The 21,239-nt window shown below is 46.3% G+C and overlaps 3 protein-coding genes across 3 annotated transcripts; 1 reads left to right on the top strand and 2 right to left on the bottom strand.

The window, feature by feature from the left end:
• The first annotated feature begins 1,077 nt into the window (after nt 1–1,077).
• mylpfa (myosin light chain, phosphorylatable, fast skeletal muscle a) lies at nt 1,078–4,809 on the top strand. The gene is made up of 7 exons (XM_052049308.1): nt 1,078–1,222; nt 1,897–1,995; nt 2,616–2,691; nt 3,023–3,127; nt 3,213–3,291; nt 3,557–3,605; nt 4,168–4,809. The coding sequence occupies exons 1-7, from the start codon at nt 1,220–1,222 to the stop codon at nt 4,267–4,269; spliced, it is 513 nt and encodes a 170-aa protein (XP_051905268.1). The 5' UTR covers nt 1,078–1,219; the 3' UTR covers nt 4,270–4,809.
• Nucleotides 4,810–5,331: 522 nt separating this feature from the next.
• Nucleotides 5,332–14,251, bottom strand: LOC127589123 (TBC1 domain family member 10A-like). The gene is made up of 10 exons (XM_052048149.1): nt 13,780–14,251; nt 11,920–12,833; nt 10,797–10,896; nt 10,572–10,679; nt 9,965–10,071; nt 9,559–9,673; nt 9,395–9,460; nt 9,122–9,311; nt 8,808–8,962; nt 5,332–8,398 (listed from the first exon to the last, which is right to left on the bottom strand). The coding sequence occupies exons 2-10, from the start codon at nt 12,813–12,815 to the stop codon at nt 7,505–7,507; spliced, it is 2,631 nt and encodes an 876-aa protein (XP_051904109.1). The 5' UTR covers nt 12,816–12,833; nt 13,780–14,251; the 3' UTR covers nt 5,332–7,504.
• A 1,072-nt stretch (nt 14,252–15,323) lies between these two features.
• On the bottom strand, nt 15,324–20,582 carry hsd3b7 (hydroxy-delta-5-steroid dehydrogenase, 3 beta- and steroid delta-isomerase). The gene is made up of 6 exons (XM_052048150.1): nt 20,313–20,582; nt 19,035–19,190; nt 18,143–18,251; nt 17,317–17,416; nt 16,977–17,139; nt 15,324–16,762 (listed from the first exon to the last, which is right to left on the bottom strand). Exons 1-6 carry the CDS (start codon nt 20,473–20,475, stop codon nt 16,350–16,352), a joined length of 1,104 nt encoding a protein of 367 aa, XP_051904110.1. The 5' UTR covers nt 20,476–20,582; the 3' UTR covers nt 15,324–16,349.
• Between the last annotated feature and the right edge of the window lie 657 nt (nt 20,583–21,239).

Genomic DNA, 21,239 nt, shown 5'->3' with positions numbered 1-21,239 from the left:
GTTTCATAGTGCGGCAGACAGGACTGGACTGCAGGCAGGGCAATCAAGTCCCTGCGCTCTTTGACTAACGAAGCCGCGCTGCCTCACACCTGCAGAATGTGCTTTGGCATTGCTGAAATAAATAGGGGCATCCATGGAAAAAGATCTTGCTGAGATGGCAGCATATGTGTCTTTACAGATGTGTAAGTTACTCAAACCACGGCCACTAACACAGCCCCTATCCCATCACAGATGCTGACTTTTGAAATTTGCGTCCATTTTCAATCTGGGTTGTTCTTTTCCTATTTGGCCCGGAAAACACGATTTCTATTATAAAAACAATTTGAAATGTGGACCACAGAACACTTTACCCCTCATGTTAAATGATCTCGTGGCCAGAGAAGCTCGTGGGGTGTTTCTCGGTGTAATTGATAAATTAATTTTGCTGTGCATAGTCGAGTTTTAAGTTGCACTTATGGATATAGCGCCGAACTGTATTTACTGACATTGGTTTTCGGAAGTGTTCCTGAGCCCGTTTGGTGATGTTGTCGTGTTTTTTTTGCAATGCCGCCTGTACATAAGATATACGGAATATGTTATTTTTTAATTCTGTAGTTTCATAAATTATTTTAATTACCATTTAAATCTATGTGACATCATTGAGTGTGACATGATTCCATCAATAGACACGGGAGCCGTGCACATACACGGTCAAGGCGGCGTGGGTTGCATGCTCGCGTCCCACTCCCCGATATCCCACCGAGGACCCAAAAATAAAGGCGGCGAGTGTCGGCGTGGAATACAAGGAGGGAGCAGGGAGGAGGGCAGAGGGGGTGGGGGGTCGGGGGGCGCAGGGGCGGGGGTGCTCTGTCCTCCGATCCTCCGAGCATCCGTATCCTCAATGTCCTAATAAGTCCACGTGGGACGGAGGACCTGCCGCAAGCTCCCTCGGCTATCAGGTTGACTTAATTCCAAGACTCTGCGCGTCTATTTCGGCTCTCCTGTAAGCGGATACGCCGCCGCCGCCATTCTGTCTCCTTGGTTTTTACCATCCGCTCGTCCCCTAAGCATCCTCCCCTCTCGCTCTCTTTTTTATCCCCCATCCAAACTTGAGGCTGTGGCTAAAGTTAGACGAGGAGACCCGGGGCTATATAAGCCCCCCGGAGGCGGGGGACCAACGCGGCTTCACCCTCTCCTCACTTTCTTCATTGTTCCGAACCTCCGCTCTCAGCGTCTCGAGATGGTGAGTAGCTGCTCGGCCGATATGGATTCACTCTCCCTTTTCAGCCTGCATGATGGAATTCTTGCTTCTTCTTTTTTTTCCCTCTCTGTGGTCATTGTAAACTTTGGAACAAGAAGCGCATCGCTTTGAGAATGCGAAATGGAAGAGTAATGAGACAGAAGCGTGTTGGACCAAAGCAACCATGCAGGATCGTAGCTTTAAAATTCACATTCTAAGGAAGCCTAATTGAGGCTAAATTAGTTGGGAAGAAAGGAAGAGTTTAATTGAATTAAATAAAGAGTGTCGATAAGGAAAAATAATGAGAAGTAAGCAAGCAAGTCAGCTGCCAAGCAAAAGTAAGAAGACAAGTCGGTAAAGTATGAAACCATGACTCAAAGCAAATATGAAAGTGTGTCAGTAAAAATCCTGAAACCAAAAAAAATACATTAAGTAAGGAAGATTAAAAAAAGTGGTTAAGTAAAAGTCAGATTGTAAGCATGTATATAAGTAAAGACAGGAGAACGTAAAAAATATATATATACTCTATGTCAAAGTCAGCAAAAGTAAGGAACAAATTGGTCAAGCGCAGTAAAAGTGGATGCAAGTGCATCAGGGAAAAAAAATACGTTACGTGAGTCAGCAAATATGAATAAGTATAAGTTAACTTCCCTTCCTATCCCGAATTTGCCCTGCAGCCACCCAAGAAACCCAAGAGGAGGCAGGCAGCCGGAGACAGCGGCTCCTCCAACGTCTTCTCCATGTTTGAGCAGAGTCAGATTCAGGAGTACAAGGAGGTGAGATTTCGCCGTTCACTCCACCCGCCTGCTCACGCTTCCATTTGGTCCGTAAAGCTGATTTGGAGTTGACTTAAACCCGGATCCACTGCAGTTGCCATTTGACCCCCCCCCCCCCCTCCCGACACTTAAACAAGCATGTCATTTGCGCTGAGATGAAATGTTTCGCACCTAGTTCCTGTTTTGGTGACCTATGACCTCCACTGTCCGGCTGTCACTCAGCCCCCACACAAGCCATAATTGCACCTCCACACCCGCCATAAATCCTCTTCAGATAAGGACAGTGACGATCACGTGTCGGACTATCTTCGATCATGACGGCATCTTCCGGGAACGATTAACAGGGGGGGGGGGGGGGGGGCTGAGATCCGAATCAAAGATCTTGAGTTTCAGCTGAGACGATGGATAGCGCAGCTGCTCCCATCCAAATTAAGCTGTAAGGAAAGTCGCAACAGGCGCCTTTAGGAATGCGACTACTGTACTTTAAGGACCTCACTCCAGTAAGCGGACACTCTTATTGACAATCATCCAGTTGGGGGGGGGGGGTATCTTTGAACGCAAGATAGCACCAAAGATATTTTCCGTGTCCTTCATGTTTCTGTCAATTTGTCTCCTCGCAGGCCTTCACAATCATCGATCAGAACAGAGACGGCATCATTAGCAAAGATGATTTGAGGGACGTTCTGGCCTCTCTAGGTGAGTTTTGGGTGCTTTTGTTTTTTACCTGTTAATTTAAATGGCAGTTCATCATAAAAGTGTTTCACAGGGCCACAGTTCACAAAAATCAAATCAAGACCCTGGTCTAGACTTCCATCCAGGAAGGAAAACCTTAAAAGGATAACAAATGGAGGGTTTCTCCTTACAGGATCACCAGGCTGCAATACATGCCAAGCGGTCAACATTCATCACATGGATAGGGAGCCCGAATAGAAAATATGTTCTAGAACCGGCTCTCATTCCCGAGAAGGAACATATGTTTCGCGGGTTTCGAGTACTCACTCCTGATCTCTTTCCTTCCTGGATGCAGGCCAGCTGAACACCAAGAACGAGGAGCTGGAGGCCATGATCAAGGAGGCCAGCGGCCCCATCAACTTCACCGTCTTCCTCACCATGTTCGGCGAGAAGCTGAAGGGTAGGTTTTTATGAAATTTTATACTCCCCCCACCCCCTCACCACCCCCAAGAAAAAAAAATGTAATGACCTAATTTCCCTCAAAGGCGCTGACCCCGAGGACGTCATTCTTAGCGCCTTCAAGGTCCTGGACCCCGAGGGTAAAGGATCCATCAAAAAGCAGTTGTAAGTTCCAACTTTCACCGTTCATCCTTTCACTCTATCAAAAACAACAAACCACTTGATAAGACACCTTGTGATTATTTGTCTATTTTCTCAATATCTACTTTTGAGGTTGCTTCTGAGTCGCAAAAAAAAAAAAAGCAAAACACATTCAGGCTCAATTAGCAACTTTTTTCTGTAGATTGTGCTGCTGTTGCTCGTCTATATTGCAGTGACTGTAATTGAGAATATTTATGTTGTGATTGATTGACTCATTTTCTGCCCTTAGCCTCGAGGAGCTCCTGACCACTCAGTGCGACAGGTTCTCCAAGGAGGAGGTAAAACCAGCTGACTCAGCTTTTTATTTGCAGTAATTGGTGAGGTCTTAGCAATTGCTGTGTGTTCAAAACACATATTTCACCAGGTTTTGATTTGATTTGATTCAAAAAATTACCAGTCCAGGCCTGTGTCAGAAATGAGGCTTTCCTTTCGAGTAGAGGTTGTAGTACACACACCAGCCTGCGGGTGTGAGGGTGGCGCTAATCTCACACATTTCGCATTCCGTTAAAATAAAGTTCCTTGTACTTGGTCCAGGAAAATTACTGTTTAAATCGTCCTGATGATGTTATTAGTAATTATACTATCACATATATCAATAAGATCGATAACAAAACAAACATCTGGTGGATGTTAAAAACCTAAAGTTGCAGAAGTCTAAATCGGTAAAAACAATCCCTAGACATAAGAGAAAATCATTTTGTTTGTTTATACCTCGTCATGGCATATTGTTGAAACACAAGCTCCGAGGGATGAAGAAATCAATTTAATTTAGCTCGCTGATTTATTTTACATCCAACTATTCCACTAGCATCCCCTGACTTCTTGTTTTGCTCCCCTCAGATCAAGAACATGTGGGCCGCCTTCCCCCCTGACGTCGCGGGCAACGTGGATTACAAGAACATCTGCTACGTCATCACACACGGAGAGGAGAAGGAGGAGTAAGAAGACAGGAAGAAAGACGACAAATCCCTTCGCTTGATCCTGCCTTTCCCTTCTCTCCTTCCCTGCCTCCCTCCCTCCATCCATCCTACCCTCCGTGTGTACCCGTGGGGTCACGCCCCTGCCCTATCCCCCTTTCTCTCATCCAAAGCAGAGACTTGTGGGGGCTCACGGGATGTCTGTGTCGGCTTATGGGGGTAGAGGAGATGATTTTCAATAAAACATGACATCATCTTTTGCATACGCCAGCCATCTTCTTTCCACGCGTCCTCTCGAGACCACCCGGGGGAGGGGGGTCCTCATTCCCATTCCGAAGAGGTCCTCTGGGGCTGGAAGGGATGAAACACAGAAGGGGGATGAGGGACGTCCCCGAAAGAAAACATTAATGTCTTCGGCGACGTTTCCTCCTCTGCCTTGACATCGGCGTGGTCGACTTCTTCCTCCGTAAGCTGGTCCACAACGTCCCGCCTCATCCTTGCCTATCCTCTGTACTGAATAAAAAAAGGGACAAACTGTGAATAAAACCTCTTTCCTTTTGTACAAGTCTGTCTGTGCTCAGTGGCTCTCTGTGAGGCGGGGGGGGGGGGGGGGGAATTGTAGGAGGATACTCTTCAATCTTGTGATTAGTATTTACGTCTTCGCCAATTCAAAGATTGAGAATTGAAGGATAAGCTTAACTTGAAACTGAAAGACAAATAGCATCAATAAAAACACAGCCAATAACCCCCCCCCCCCCCGCAAAACAAAGTTGCACTATAAATAGTTTTCACCGAGTTAGTCGTAACTGATAGGACGATCTGAAAATCCCTGACACAATGCAAGTTTGGCGACATCTATGAGCAGCGTGTAACTGCATGACAGGCTATTTCGACAAACGACAGTTTGTGAAATCACATAAACGACAGCTTATTTCAGCACCACCCCTGGTGGTCTGAATGGACGTCATAAAACCCAGTTATTGCAACCATTTTGGATACATTACGGTAATAGAAAATTAACTTGTCAAGAAAATGCGCACGAGGAAAATAAGAGGAACAACTAGAACAACAACCGCCAACGCAATGCTAATTTAATATATTATGGTTTATTACTCATCACAAATGTCATCATTATCATCAATTAAATACATCACGTCGATGTGAGGGAATGAATTCAATTAGCTAGAACATCATCGATTAATTCACTTTCACAAGAGAGTGTGAAAGTGACTTGTAAACACAAAAACACACTTAAAAAAAACAGCCTGTAAATTTTGCAGCGGTTTAACACGTTTTCCAGATCAGAAATGCACAAAGGACCCAACAGAAATGTACTTCTTTTAGAGTTCACACCCGATAACCATGGTGACATATTGCGACATTGGCGTCTAGTTATAGTTTGCATAGAAATGTTCAGGTTAACCCTACGTGTGTGTGCGAGTGCTTGTGCGTGCGCCATTGGGAGTGTGTTAGCATGGGTTGGGGAGGAGGGGGGGGGGGGACATGTTGGATACACAAAAATCCTTCACGACAACAATAACAACAAGAGGAGGACAATGCTAAAGGAGTCAGTGTTGCTCGTGCTGCACTGATGAGCCGTTGTCATGGCAACGAGTTAAAGTCCATAGTTACATTACACGAAGTAGGAAGTTAAGAGCTTCGACTCCCAAAATGTTCCAGAACTCGACGCGGATAAATGACGACGACGTGGAACAATCTTCCAGTCAACCAGGCATCCAATAACTCTCATTATTAAAAAAAAAAGATCATTATATCCTATATTTGATTAAATTAACCACTTTATACATTAGATACATCAAAAGGTGAGAGGTTAATGCTACATGGGCACACCGGGCACCTCACGGTCCAAAATATAAAAAAAGGGGGAAACCTGCCTGGTAACAAGCCTGACAGGAAATGTTTTTTTTTTTTGTAACTGAGGGAAGTGCAAGGATCATCCTTCATCGTCTTCCGATCACATTCTGATATTTGGATTACAAATAAAAATGCAGATTAGTTTTTACGTAATACTCATTGGTCTAATGACTAAGCAGGAGGACCAGGCACACACGAAAATGATAATTACACTATGAGAAAAAAGTCTTTTTTTGTGAGCAAAATATTTTTTCAAGAATGATCCATATATTTGGGGAAAAAACAATTTTTTTTTGAAAGATCAAAGTCTTACTTTTTTTGTGTGTCATTTATCAATGGGCATTGGCTTCCTTTCATGAAAACGGCACGGCTTCAATTCCCAGCCACCAACTTTCGCAAGTTTGGATAGTAAATAGATGTGGTGGGTCATTAAAAGCATCTGTACGAAAACTAGCTAATCGTCTGAGTGACTTGCTTTGATGATGGAATAAGCCGGTAATGGCAACAAAAAGTTTGCCATTCGTTTGTGAAATCATGGCTAATCTTGAAAAACTGCACTCACTGTATTCTGACTTTCTCCAGAAAAAAAATATGACTTTATTCTCAGTGTAAATTATTTTTGTATGCCGTGTGTCCCCTAATCCTCTTCGGTGCACGTCCAACATTGCAGTTCAATGACGAATTTACTGAATAAAGATCTCCTTTAGGTGGAGGTACTGAGGGCTAAACTACAAACCAGATCAAGAAGTGCAATTTTAAAAAGTCCCACTCGTTTGTAACAACACAAAAAGCACCACCACTTAGTTGGAATACTCTCCGTCGCCAGCAGGGGGAGACGCGCACACCGCAGTAACGCTACGCTACTAAAGGCACGCACCACAATATCCAATAAATAGCTCCCGGCACGTCACAGACGTTTTTCTGGAGGCGACTCGATGTGATATTCACAATCCAATTAAACGTCCTTGGAGGCGGTGCTTAACTATTATTACTATGTACATCTTCTGTGGTTTGTCATGGTTAAAATAGTTATTTCAAAACAAAAAACAAAACAGCGGTGCCACGTCTGATCACATCCTCCTTGTTTAAAAGATGGACACCACCCCTTCCATGAAGTCCCATTTATTTGGCTTAATAGCATAATTGCCTAAATCATAACTTACTCTCGCAAAAACCAAAATAGAAACCAAAATATTCACGTGCTTGCTAAAATGTGTGTTTGGTCTTTTGTCTGTGTAGATTCGCAGTCATCCAGGTCAAAGTTTGAGTCGAGGCAACTTGAGTCTTAAAAGGTTCAAAAATGACTTAGGCAATTGTGCTACTAAGCTCACATTTTTTTAATCTGTCATTGTGTCTTCAAAGGAAACCCAACTGCTTTTTTTTTCTTACTCAGCCTCCTCCTTTTTCTTTTCATGCGCCAATGAGGTGGAATCCCTTGCCGCTGCGGCCGCCCCGTTTTTGTCATGGTCCGGTCCCGGACCCGCCAACCCTTTGTCCTTCTTCTTTCCCGTTTTCTTCTTCTCCTTCTCCAGACGCTCTTTCTCCTTCTTGAGTCTCTCCCTCTCCGCTTTGTCCTTCTCCTTCTTCTCCTTCAGCCTCTTCTTCTCATCCTCGCGGTCCTTCCTCTTGTCCTCCTTGCTCTTCTTCTTTTTGCGGCCATCCTCCTCCACGGGAGGCGGTGGCGTGGCTGGCGGGGACTCGGCCATCCCCTCTTTGTTGGTGTCGGCATCTGGCATCAGAGGGGTGTTGTTGGCGGTGGGCGAGGGGATGGTGGGCGTGATTTGCTCCGAGACGACCCTCGGGGAGGGAGACATAGTGTTGGGCATCGGTGCACTTTGAGCGCCTCGTGGACCATTCCCCACGAGGGGACTCTGGACCTGTGGCGCCCTCTGCGCCGCCCCAGGAGGAATGGGCGGCTTCTGGCTGCCGGCGGCTGGGGGTGACTGTGGCCGAGCGCCGTCATAAAATGAAGGCCCCGAGAAGGAGCTCTTCTTGCTGTGTGAGTGGAACGGTGTCCTAGACCTTCGGAAGCCCGGCAGCGAGAGCAAGGACGACGATGCCCGCAGGGGTCCCGGCGGCGGGATGGAGCTGGCCAGAAATGAGAAGCTGCCGCCCGAGCTGATGGCAGCGGCGCGACGCTTCTGCTCGAAAATGGCTCGGGTGCCGTGTAGGCGGCGGCCAGGCTGGTGAGTCAGGTCCCCTCGGGACTCGCGCCATTTCCTCACCTGGACCGTGCATTCACGCTCGATCAGCGCCTCCGTCACCTGGAGAAGGATCACCTGGATGACGAGAGAGGGATACAAGCGCAAAGCAGGAGTCATGCAGGAGTCGAGAGAAAGAGAAGTGGACAAAAACAGTGGGTGCCTGATGTGCGTGCCTTGGCCACCAGGGAGCAGTATAGTTCAAACTGAAATACGAAAACAGACTAGAGAAGAGCCCATCGCAGGCGGCAAGATTAGGATTCATTTTTGCAGAACAGAAAGATAATGCCTGGAAGTAGTGTAAGCTTGTCTGTCTGCATTTTTTTGCGATTATTTATTTTCAAAGTTGTTTCAAGGTTTATGATATCAATGCTAAATTTGTTTCCCATTATGTGTTAGCATTACGCTAGCAGACTTTCACTCGGCAAAGTTATGTTTAAAGTCAATTTGAGCCAAGAAAAAACCCCCGAGAAGAGGAATAACGCACCTCCTGCACCAGGCTGTCCTCTCTAATGGTGTCGGGTGAGATGCCCCGGAGCCGCTCCATCGTCTCGTACATGCCCTGCACCTGGCGCAGTTTGTCCACTGAGCCCAACATCTGCTTGAGCAGCACTAGGCCCACGCGGAACACAATTTTCACCCCTGGACAAAACCATAACAACCCACAAAGTTGGAAAAAAAAAAAGTCCATGGGTACATGTCATAATGCAATTGTGTCTCTTGCCGGTCCTTCATGACACCTGCTAACTTGCGCAATAGAAATGCAAAGTCAAATGTGTAAAGTTGACTCTTATTTGGTACCTTCGCAGAAGAACATGTCCCATACACGCAGCACGCAGGCCCAAGGCAGCGTGCGTGAGAAGATGCACATGAACCACTCGGTCATATAGAGGATGGGGTCGATCTTGAACTTCTTCAGGTGTCTGTAAGCCATGGGACACGTACGGCGCAACAGCGAGAAAAAGATCTCGCCGTCCAGCTGGATGGCTTCCTGAAGCGGGGGCGGGGGGGGGGGGGGGGTAACGTCAGCAAAAAATAAATTAAAAAAAAAAAAAAGGACAGAAGACGACTCACCAGCCCGGCACTGTAGTAGCCCGGGAGATACTTCTCGCAGATCTGCACCAGGCACCAGAATGCTTGCTGTGGATCACAAGTGCACACGTGCATTACTGTCGACGGCCATCTTGTGACTACGCACTTGATCGTATTCAAATCCGGTGCGAGTGTGGCTCGCTCACCTCGGCGGGCATGTGCATGAGGAGTACGGCAGCCACGGGAGCCTGCGCCTGGCAGTATCCCTCGTCAGGCCGGTATATGGTGTAGGCCTTCAAGATGCGGTAGAGATCTTGTTGCCTGCCGACACATAACACCGCAACAAATCCATTTTTGGGTGCAATATTAGTAGTAGGATGCGAATTGTCTACTTGCCTGCCAATACGGTTTTATTTAGGTTGAGCGCTAGCATTAGCACTGGCGATGTTTCCAAAATGAAGCGTGTCTTGTATTCAAATATTTAATAGGGTTGTGTAATATTGGGAAAAACATGCGATATGTTGAATCTGATATGTAGTAGCTTGAAAAGCTCTACTCTGTATTAGAAAGTGTTTGTGGATGAGTCTAAGCGAAGTTGGGTTTGATCCTGACCCGTGGCCTCCACGTGCAGCAAACATCTCGTGGAAGGGAAACTGCCTGTGAAGATCTTTTTCGATGATGTCCAACCACTTGGCCTCTCCGGGCTCTCTCTCCAGCTCCTGCGGACAAGACAAAAGCCCGTCAGTCATTTCCAAGGGTTCATAAGTGCTTACGATGACACAAACACGAGACCACAGGAAGTCAATACAGAACACGAAGGACGGCCTCCTCCCTCCGGTTAACGAGATGACTCTGAGGTCTGACGGGCGGGATTAGGCGGCGTGATAAGAGGCTTACAGCTTCCTGCGCCCCGCAGACACAGAGGCCACAACTTCCATTTGCCAGTCACTTCGACACCATTTGAATAAAGCGGTCCAACTTGGTGGCGTGCCCCCCCCCTTCTAACACAGTTTTTTATGCGGTGACTCAATTGCAAAATGTTGTCGCCACGTAATGCTTACAAGTGGTGGTTTCGTAGTCATTTGGGGCGTGTTGAATAACACATGATGAGTGTGCTTTTTATTATTCATGACACTGCAAAGCATCTATCGAGTCGGTTTCTCAGATTGCAGTCGTTCTGTGCCTGACATTTTTTTTTTTTTTATCCACGGCATTGTACCTCAAACTTGCCGGGGTTGGCATCCAGCAGCTCTTGGCTGTTAGACAGCAGCTGCCAGGCTTTGCAGCGCAGCGACGACGGAATCCCTTTCCGGCAGCGCATTTTCACCTGCGGAATGACAAATACAAATGATCACGGTTATTTTTTACTTGATTAAAATGATGATCATTCTGTTGGCTTTCGAGGGTTTCAGATGGCTTCCATGATAACCACAAACTTTCGTACCTTCTGGAAGCGATTTTTGACCCATTTGTCCCAATGGTTGAACATGTCCAGCCATTTCATCTCCCTCTGTCGGGCTACCTCCACTCGTACTTCCTTGTCACTGCCACGAAGAACAATAGAACAACATCACAATGACATAATAGCACATACAAGTGCATTCACACAAGGCAGTAAAGTGGAGGAGCAATCTGCTTATCAAGGGGGGCACGCGCTGAGAGTCTCTAAGATAGAAGGTCAGTACATGTGAATGACTCACAAACGCTCAGCAGCATGCGAGTCACAGCATAGGCAGATGAGTACGGACGTTTAGAGCAGAAGGAAAGAGATGGGGAGGCAAAGCGATGGCACGAAGAAATGCAGCCATTTGCATGAAGGGTGTCATTACTGATAACAGTCAAAAGGGTCAGTGGCACAGCGCAGGCGCTAGAAAACAATGGAGAGAACAAATCTCTTCCTGGGTCCAACTGTCACCGTCTGATCAAGTGGACGGGCGATGAACGGCGCTAAAGGCGCTTGTGTCTCATCATGTATGAGCACTTTCAGGAACATTCAGTCATGACTCGGGGCCAATTGTAATGCAATGGCCTCCTGGCACTTCCTTTTTCTTTTGCTAATTCATTCTTGATGTTTTCATGTGTCAGATACTTTAACATCTATCATGTTAGATTCTTTTTCAAACATCAATTAACCCCCATCTACACCCAAAAAGTGTTAAAGGCAATGCATTCAACTTTTGAGTCACATTTTAACATTTCTATTGGTCATTTTCAGTACACGTAAAGTTGACAGGCTTTTAGATTAACTTAAAAATGATAGTCAATCTAAAAAAAGCTAACCAAAAAAAATGTAATGAAAAAAAAAACTTTGATTAAATCATCACATTTTTAACGCCAACAGTAAAAAAAAGGTCAAACCCCAAAAATGCTCAATTTTAACTGAATGAAATCGATGCAATGGACTCAATTTCGAACAATGTTAACCGTCATACAAGTGTAAAAAGAAGATAACCACCATTAATAGTAATAGACAAACGCAACAAAACAGCCGAGCTCAAGGTTGACAACGCACAGGGTGACACACATGCAGTCGCGCAATATTGTACTGTGATGCAAGCAAAACTGACCTCCCCTCGCTGAACTGGTTCCCAACCAGGAAGCCGTACTTGTCAGTGCGCCTCACCGCCATGCCGTTGATCTCAGAGTCGGAGCCCAGTGAACTGCAGTCGTCCCCGAGGCCCGACAGCGACTCCAGCGTCCCCGACATCAGGCTGGCAGACTCCAGGTAGCTGAGGGTGTCTGGGGCTGGACGTTGAGAGCCCGGCGCGGGGACACAAGGCTCTTGGATGAGCGGCAATGTGGGGCTGGAGTGCCCCGCCCCTGGTGGCGGGCTGCAGGGTGCGGGGGGGCTAGGGCCAGGTTCTTGGATCAGCGGCACCGTAGGACTGGGGCTGGGCTGCGGCACCGTGGGACTGGGGTGCCCCGCCCGTGGAGGCGGGGTGAAGGGTGACTGTGCTTTGATGGGACTTTGAGGCTTGGGGGACACAGGTGGGGGAGGACTCTTTGGGGGAGGACTCGTGGGGGCTTGCTGGGGTTTCTCCTCCAGGGGTGCCGCTCCTGGAGGTGTTGCTACTGGGGGTGCTGCTACCGGGGGCGCCACAGGAACTTCAGCCGAGGTGGGGGGAGGGTTGTGGGTGACGTGCACGTTGGGGTACAGATTAGGACCGGCGGTGAGGTCAGGGGAGGGGGACGCCTGTTGTGGCATCACGTCGGCTTCAACTGGAGCATCAGGCCCCGGTATTTCCTCTTTTTGGGGCACCGTTACCCGGTCATCACCCACGGGGGTCTCGGCAGTTGACTGACTTGGCGGTGGCAGCGTCACTGGCACAGTGGGAGCGTTTTTGATCACATTCACGTCATTGCAGAGGGAAGATTTGGGCGCCCCGGACGAGGCAGAGGGAGATGCATGGGCGTCGACCAAGCCAGGCGGCGGCGACGCGGATAAGGCTGAAAGTTCCGCCATGTTGTGACGAGAGCTTACCTGTAACACGGATGGACATTTTGCAACAATGAATCGATGAATAAACATCAACAGCTCATACCAATCGTCACGTCCGCAAACACGGCTCGGTGATAGGATGATTACAAAGTGGCAACATTAACGTGTGGTCATTCGTGTTGTTTTGTTACATTGTCAACAAGTAACAGCACAGGCTTGTTTCTTTTTTTTTTTCAATGAGCGGTCGTTACATTTATACAGTAGCGAGCAAGAGAAGGGCTCTAATTAGTCAAGACACATTCAGTTCACGTGTGTGTGTGTGTGTCCCCACTCAGAGCTTCAAGAGCAAGCACATTAATCAAGACACGTAAAGTGTGACCACGTGCTCCAAAGATATTTATTTTTAATACCCAGAATGATTTCCAGTAGTTCTTTTATTTCAATTTTTGAAAAATGTTGGTCATCATAAATAACTGGCAAAGGGGACTATAGCATTTCATTTCAATCAGATAGCAAATTGCACTACATCGATGATAACAATGCAACAGTACATGCCAGGCTGCATTTCCTCTTATGCAAGCCAAGACCTTATAAATAGAAAGGATGTGATGACTAATTCCACTTTTTAGCAGACTGCCAGTGCACTGCGCGGGTCGCATGACCAGAGTAACATCTTTTGCACGAGTGGCTCTTTAATTAAATCATGCGTGTCCAGCATTTCAAAATAACAACACTCTTATCAACACAGCGCTGATCCGCTATTCTGCTGATCGAGCAGTGTGAAACCTACATGCTAAGCTAACGACACTTTGCATAGGGCCGCCCCAGTTGGAGGTCTGGCCGCGCAGCTAGGACGATTTACGCGCGGCTAATTAGCTAACGTGCACCGATGTCCCAAGAGGCCCAGGCTGGGTAGGGTCCGCGGCCTGGGTCACTCGGCTGGCCCCGATCGGTCGCCCCCCCAAACCTCATGAAAATCTCCACTCACCCACGCCCGGCGTTGTCACTGCGACGCGTCCGCCCGGGTGTCCAGGGGATGCCTGGGCGTGCGTTGGCCCGCCACAGCGACGGATCCACAGCCAAGCTCCTCGGTGGAGAGGAAGGAAAACGACAGAGGAGGCGACACAGCGGAGCGGCGACGAGGATGAAAACGCTCGGCGGCTGCTGCGGATGGCGGTGATGGTTTGTAGTAGTGGTTGATGTTAGCCAGCTAGCCTAGCAGCTAGTTATTAGCTTCTCCTAGCAGCAGCAGCAGTCTGTGTTGGCATTGCTTGCTCGCGCGCGTTACCTCGTTGACCATTTCACTGGAGCAACGTGCTCACCGGTCGATTTTATTCCCGCAGCCTCAAAAAGAGAAACAAACAACTTTGTTTAATTCAAATGAGTTGAGCGGAGCAGAGACATCCTCGGCCAGCCGCCCGCATATCCGACTGACAGCTCCGTACGCGCTCGCGTCCGCGGAGGCGGGGACGCGCACGCTGCGGCACCGTAGCACCCCCATGAAATGGTTTATAAATTCACTTTTTGTTCACCACGACAAACTATGGGAAGCTATAACAAATATTTGTCGAATCAATATTTTAATTCGCTCACAAACTCCAGGAGAGCGAGCGAACTGGTGACGTATTTACGTCACGTTGGTATCCTTCATTGATCTCATCGAAAGATGGCGCCAGATCCTACTTATTTCAGACAGTGGGCCGACTTGTTAACGTCACTGTAAGATAACCAAACAGTACTTTATAGAGAATGGATGGACATGAAAATTACAAGCAGTAATGAACAACCCAGAATACTCAAAATATTAAATGTTCGCCATTATTAAAGATCCTGGCAAAAAGTCTTGCTAATTAGGTGTCGCTCATCAAACGAGAAAATGTGCTTCCAATTTGGGTTTATTTGGGCGAATTACAGAGTCAGAGTTCATATTAGTAATCTTCAACATGTTGTTTCAAACTGAAATTGCTTTCTTCCCGTTTCATTTCAGGTCTGGGTCCTTGATACCTTTTTTTGCCTTGCTATGATATGGTGCTGATTGGTACAACTGGTGATTTTTATTTCTTTTTTGAAGGGACATTTTGGGGACTGCGTACCAAATATACACTTGTGACTTTTCAGGCTTGTTGTGGACCCCAAAAACTATTCAAAGCAGCCTTCACATGCCTGGTTCTTAGGTCAGTTAATGGCCAAGCATTCTACATCCTTCCACCCTTAACTGAGAAGCAGTTCTGTCCAAAGGGAGGATCTAAAGTTCCCGAGAACTGCCTCTCTGGAGAAATATTGGCTCACTTGTTATTTCTGAACAAAGTAGGAGGAATAAGGGCGTGATTTCCATTTTCGACATCATGTAGCCATTCTTTCCGCACATCACTGAGAAGCACTTAAATGTTGTGACAGTCTCCATGGAAAAAAACCACAGAATGACACCAAAAGCGGCGCACTGTCCAACACCAAGAGGGAACTCCCAAAGTCAAAAATCCAAGATCGAGGAATCCCAAAAGAAACGGACACATGAAACACAACTACCGGTAGTTAAAATATATAAAAATGATCTTTATTTGATATATTTAAAAATTCATACTGTTATTAGAGAAAAATATAATTACTTAAATTATACAGTGCAAACAGTACATTAATCTCACACGAACGCATGTGGCTCATGCTTGTACATGGCATTTACATTTGCCATACTGGATTCTAACAATACAATAAAATCATTGATCTTCAAAATACAACAATCGTCTGATCACTGACGTGGAAAACCAGCTGACGTGTAACTGTCATCCAACTTTATTGGAATACTCTCCAGGCATTTAGTGTTGACTCTTTAAAGGTGACTATTTTCATATAGTGGCGTTGTACCATCATCACCGCCTTGTGGATGGGCAGCTACTCCGTCACATGGCCATAATACTCATTCATTCATTCATCTTCCGAGCCGCTTGATCCTCACTAGGGTCGCGGGGGGTGCTGGAGCCTATCCCAGCTGTCTCCGGGCAGTAGGCGGGGGACACCCTGAATCGGTTGCCAGCCAATCGCAGGGCACATGGAAACGAACAACCATTCGCACTCACACTCACACCTAGGGACAATTTAGAGTGTTCAATCAGCCTGCCACGCATGTTTTTGGAATGTGGGAGGAAACCGGAGCACCCGGAGAAAACCCACGCAGGCCCGGGGAGAACATGCAAACTCCACACAGGGAGGCCGGAGCTGGAATCGAACCCGGTACCTCTGCACTGTGAAGCCGACGTGCTAACCACTGGACTACCGGGCCGCCTGGCCATAATACTACCGAAATAATAATACTAAAGTTCAGTGGTGGAAATGTGCTAGAAATCAGGAGTGCCGCTCCTTTTTTTTTTTCTTTACAGTTAATCTGAGGTTTTATTTGTTTTTCAGATAACTCTGGCGGGGAATACTGCAGGGTCCCCACCCCCGTTTTCAATAATAACGGAATTAAAGCTAGAATTATTTCAAAATATATTTTGTGACATAACAATAACAAAAGAACGTGCATGTATGTCGCAGTACGCGAGTGAGGATACAAAAGCCCCATCAGGTATTTTTCGGGTTCTCCAGAGGGAAGGTGTCCACCCATCTCTGGGTGCGCTCCCGACATTGGTCCCAATTATACAGAGGGCGGTACTGGAAGTGGCGCAGCGCTTTGTCCGTGCTCACGGTGAAGGACGTGATGGCCACGGCCAGGGTGTAGCTGTTCAAGAGGGGTGCAAAGTTGCAGAAGGGTGTCAAGATCCAGCGTAGCATGTCGTTGAGCATGGCCAGGAACCACAGCAACTGCATCGGCATGCGCACGCGCCGGAACTTGAAGGTAGACAGGAAGAGCATGTTGAAGTCCTCGTAGCTCTTGTAGGGCGAGTCGTCGTAGCAGAAGAAGGCCTCGCCACCCACAGCTTCCGGACACTCGCGGAGGGCCCGGGCGGCCAACACGTGCATCCACGCCACATTGCCTGCACAAAGGCGGGGGAGAACGTTAGCTGGAAGAACCAAACGACTTTTTTAGAGTTATCAAGCCTAGTGATTTGAGTCACTTCTCTGATACCGTGACTATAGTTTGTTATGCTTTACATTGCTAGGAAACAAAAGAGGAAGAAAGAAGTTGCATGACTTCCGCTTTGCTGTCACCGCACTGTCTATTCTTTGAGAGTCTATTCTGGGACTCACCGACGTAGACTCGCCCGTGTTCAGTGGTGTCGGGGACGCCGCCAATGATCAGGCCTCCCCTTTTGACCGCCAACTTGTAGAAGTCTTTGATGAGCTCGTGTCCCTCGCCGTAAATGCCGGTCGGCCTCAAAGAGCACGTGCGCAAACGCTCGCCATTCCGCACCTTGGCGGCAAGAAGAGGAGAAAAATATTTGGGGTCAAATTCTGCGCTCAAAGAGAGTTTGAGTCAGCAACATAAAGTTTGGGAAGCATTTTGAACACAAGTAGACTCACAAAAAGGTCTCAAGAAGATTATGACTCAACCAGAAAACACAACACCGAATGATCTGTCAGGTGCTACCTTTGTTCCATTGGCTTCCAGGACAATCTTTTCGGCCTTGGCCTTGCTCTTGGGGTAGGCCATGGTGTGCTTCACTTCGTAGGGTGTGTCTTCATTACCCCTACATAGACACAGTCACAGGACAAGTCATGTATTTATTCATGTCAATATTTATATTTATTCAGGAAGCGTTGCTCAGCGCAGCCAAACATTCTTGAACCATGAACACAGCCTAGCAAATAGTTGGATCAAATTTTAGGAATATGTCCCGCCTGCCGTTAATTTTCGGCCAGACTTATCTGGGAGTAAGTCAGTCCCAGACGATACCATGAAAATGTGATTCAATCATTCCTTAGAAGATGTCGCAGGAGAGGAGGATGCAGGGAATGTCACAGAGATCTCCCCAGGTAGAAAAGAAATTGTCAATGCATTACTCAGCCTTGTTTTCTTTTATTTCTGGCATTTTAGTGAGTAAATCCGGGTCGAGTGTTTAAAGGTATTCAGGATACCATGTGTGCTTGTAGACGCGTTGCATAACAACCGACATGTCAGACACACTGGAAAGAAACATTACAGTGGAAAAAAGCAGTCAGCCAAATAGCTGACTTGTGTGATAATAAACAAGGTAACTGCTCTGTTGACGAACCAACAAGAGGGGAAGGTACAGGGAAAAAAAGGATCCATGCCACTTTTTGGCACTACCCTTTTGGGTGGTAACTTAAGGGCTGTGCTAGTTTTACACATTTTGTAAAGAGTCCCGAAAATGGGTATGGAGCACTTATGTTGTCAAATCTTGCAAAGGGTCCCGAAACAGAAATATACCAAATGATAGGCTGAAAGATTGTACCTGACAAAGGGCTGCCTGTTCATGTTGGGCCCGATCACCTCCATGCTGCTGGTGTACAGCAGACAGCAGACGTTGTTGTTCACACACGCTTTAATCACATTCTCGGTCCCTGGCAAAAAAAAAAAAAAACATAATGAAGGAATGATCATCATCAACGCTAACTACATTCTGATTGTTAGAAGGAAGAAAGCATCAGATGACAGCTGGATAAGTGAGTTCTTTTGTTTTTGTTCTGCAAGAGCGGACAGAAATGAAATAAAATGAAATAGGAATCTATTTTCTCGAAACTCAACTTTTCTCAAAGTGTTGTACGCCGGCCAAATAACAATAGTTATATAATATAACTATTATTTAAAACTTTCTAAAAGGAGATTTATAAAACCAGTAACGGTTTTTCTAGTGCTACATCCGGATCTGCACTGTGTTAAAAACTCTGGTATGTAGTCTGGCCAGAACAAAAAACCCTGAAGAAAAACAAAAACAACTCAAGATGGCACAAAAAATGACTGGTGCGGTGAAACGTGTTGCGTTCAAGTGTTCCCGATGGGCTCGTAATTGTCAGTGTTTAACGGAAAATGATTGCTTCTGTTCTTCTCCGTTACATTTGATGTCAGTATCTGTGTAAACCTGTTAAAAATTGACATTAAGATGTTCAATGTTGTCCGCTGCATATTTCACCATTAAAAAATCGTTACTAAAGATCCAAGAACCCCTCCAATTCCCACAAAAAAGAAAATCCTCTTTTTAGATCATGAACAAAATGACAGCAGTGTAATGTCCTTTTCTTTCAGCAAACATTGATTTACCTCCAGCAAATTGAATTTGAGTTTTCATAACCCTCTCTTTTTTTTTGTGGAGTCGTAGCTCTAGTCTGGAGTGACTGGAGGCTCACCTGTGACATTGACAGCGTAGATGAGAGCTTCTGGGACCTTGTGCCAGACGTCCACCAGGCTAGCGGTGTGGATGACGACGTGGGCGCCCTGGGACGCCGCCAGCACGCTGTCGTAATCCGTGATGTCTCCCTGGATGACTGTCACCTTGGTACGCCCTGAGGGACCAATCAGGAAACAGAATTGGCCGAAAAGCTTAAGATCAGAAAAGGTAAAAGAATCATGATGTGATGGTATATAACTTGGGGGAAAAAAAATCCTGAAAGATGAAGGTGATGCGTTATAGTTGACAGTCAGTGAGGCCCAGGATGGGCTCATTATGTGTGGGTTGAGTTCTCTGGTTACATAGGGCCTCAGGGGCCCCAGGGGCCTCAAGCGTGTTTGGTGACACGGAATGCACACCCAAACAAAGCGTTGTTTTTTTTTTCGCCACAAAGGCATCACGCACATGTCACTCATTCCCGATATCATTCACACCACCCTGACAGGGGAACGGCACTTCTTGATGGATTCATTCTCTCTGTGCGCGGAACCGACGGTTAAACATGGTGCAGTCACCGGGCAACATAACACACACATGCAGTATCCCGCTGACACAGATGGCAGGTGGTGACAGGCTCACAGGAAACGCATGAAAGTGGGACATCCTGGAGAGGATCTGTGCGCACTGACCATGCAACATAGGCAGCGTTTTGCTTATATTTCAAACAAATATAACAGGCTTCGCATAATTAGAAGAAGTGTGTCAAAGTTAATAGCATGGAAATGAAAAGTATGAATAATATGAACTTTCAGTTGCCGTTTTGATTAGTTGTTTGCCAAAAGTTCAAAGGTGAGCAGGAGCAGCTCACTGGGAGTGTGTGCAAAGTGCAACACTTCAAAACGAACGCGCTTTTTCAAATGATCACTAAGTGAAAGTGATTTGAAGTACGCTTTATATAGCTTTTTCAACGAGTTGTTTACAATCTGTCAAACTGCTGCTTGTTGTGCTTGAGTTCAGTGACATCGTGTGGTACTTGCATCTAGAAAAAAATATATATGAAAAAAAACATCAGTTGGAACATATTAAGGGAGGCGCTCCAATCAAACCAATTTTTTATTGTGATTTGCTTTAATTTGATTGATTTGTTTAATTTCTAGGATTGCTGCGAAGTCGCATTATTAGAAATATATAATCGTATTTAAACAACGTGAATTACTGCGAGTCCTCAGTTAAAAGTGCATTCCACAGGAGTCTTAATTGAAGCGTGGTGTTTCGATCCATTTTCCGTCACACTTACCGGTTCCGAGCTCGCTGAGTCCAAGTTCGGTATACTTGTCGAAAATTCGAACCTCCGCCAAGGGGTCTTCCTCCTGGTCCAGCAGAACACGTAGGAGGTGGCGGCCCAGGAAGCCGCAGCCCCCGGTGATAAGGTACACGAGACCAGAGCGGCTGTCTGACATGGTGCCGTGCGGTCCGGTTGAGCGTGATGAAGAGGACGACGAAGAGTTGAAGTATAGCAGCAGCCTACCAGTACGACTCGACCGTGCTGCATTTAAGTAACCTAGGACAGTCCGTGCTTGACTGTCCTAGGTTACTTGAGCAACGTGTTTGCGCAAGATTACCCAAAAAGAACCAAACTAACACGTGAAGTACATTTTGGGGAAGGTGGAAACATTAATGACGTCATTATAAAATGATGCTCGTTTTCACTCGCTTGTTCATTCATTCATTCCTTCATCTTCCGAACCGCTTGATCCTCACTAGGGTGTCACTCGCTTGTGTTTCGCTTAATATTATTACGGCTACAAGTGAACGCGGAACCAGGCTGGGCAGGGTGGCACTGGACTGGTAGGATAACAAATAAAAAGTTTGTCAGATGTGTGTGTGTGTTCGTGTCGTTAGTGCATGTACACTTCTACTTGTGGAATGTGTGCAATTTATTTTTACACCCCCGGTATGGACAGTGTCTAAAAATACTGCAATGTGTCAAAACAAGTCAAAGGTTGAATCCTGGTGGTGAGAGTTATCCAAAAATAAATTGCAGATATCTAACGTGCATTTCAAAAACAAATATGTGTAGTTTCTTCCATATTTTAATAATAGTATGGATTTTTTTTAAACTTGAAGTGATACATATAGATGTAGCTATTCCGTTCCTTTTTAGTTTGTGCACAACAAGCTCTAAAAGTCGGTTTGGTGTGTAGAGACCTATAAATACTGAATG

This window comes from Hippocampus zosterae, chromosome 17 (assembly GCF_025434085.1).
Source record: "Hippocampus zosterae strain Florida chromosome 17, ASM2543408v3, whole genome shotgun sequence".
NCBI classification, from domain to species: Eukaryota; Metazoa; Chordata; class Actinopteri; order Syngnathiformes; family Syngnathidae; genus Hippocampus; species Hippocampus zosterae.
The sequence above is the reverse complement of the archived record's forward strand: the minus strand, read 5'-3'. Positions and strand labels throughout refer to the sequence as shown.

Bases quoted from the DNA above. Each gene is read 5' to 3' on its own strand.
- hsd3b7 (XM_052048150.1), bottom strand. From the start codon at position 20,475: ATGTCAGACAGCCGCTCTGGTCTCGTGTACCTTATCACCGGGGGCTGC. The intron at 17,417-18,142 runs GTACAATCTTTC...GTGTCTATGTAG, and splicing joins AACAGGCAGCCCTTTGTCAG to GGGTAATGAAGACACACCCT. The intron at 17,140-17,316 runs GTAGCACCTGAC...CTTGCCGCCAAG, and splicing joins TGGAAGCCAATGGAACAAAG to GTGCGGAATGGCGAGCGTTT.
- mylpfa (XM_052049308.1), top strand. The intron at 2,692-3,022 runs GTGAGTTTTGGG...TCCTGGATGCAG, and splicing joins GGACGTTCTGGCCTCTCTAG to GCCAGCTGAACACCAAGAAC. The intron at 3,292-3,556 runs GTAAGTTCCAAC...TTCTGCCCTTAG, and splicing joins GGATCCATCAAAAAGCAGTT to CCTCGAGGAGCTCCTGACCA.
- LOC127589123 (XM_052048149.1), bottom strand. From the start codon at position 12,815: ATGGCGGAACTTTCAGCCTTATCCGCGTCGCCGCCGCCTGGCTTGGTC. The intron at 9,312-9,394 runs GTGAGTCGTCTT...CCCCCGCTTCAG, and splicing joins GCTACTACAGTGCCGGGCTG to GAAGCCATCCAGCTGGACGG. The intron at 8,963-9,121 runs GTACCAAATAAG...GGTTTTGTCCAG, and splicing joins GGACATGTTCTTCTGCGAAG to GGGTGAAAATTGTGTTCCGC.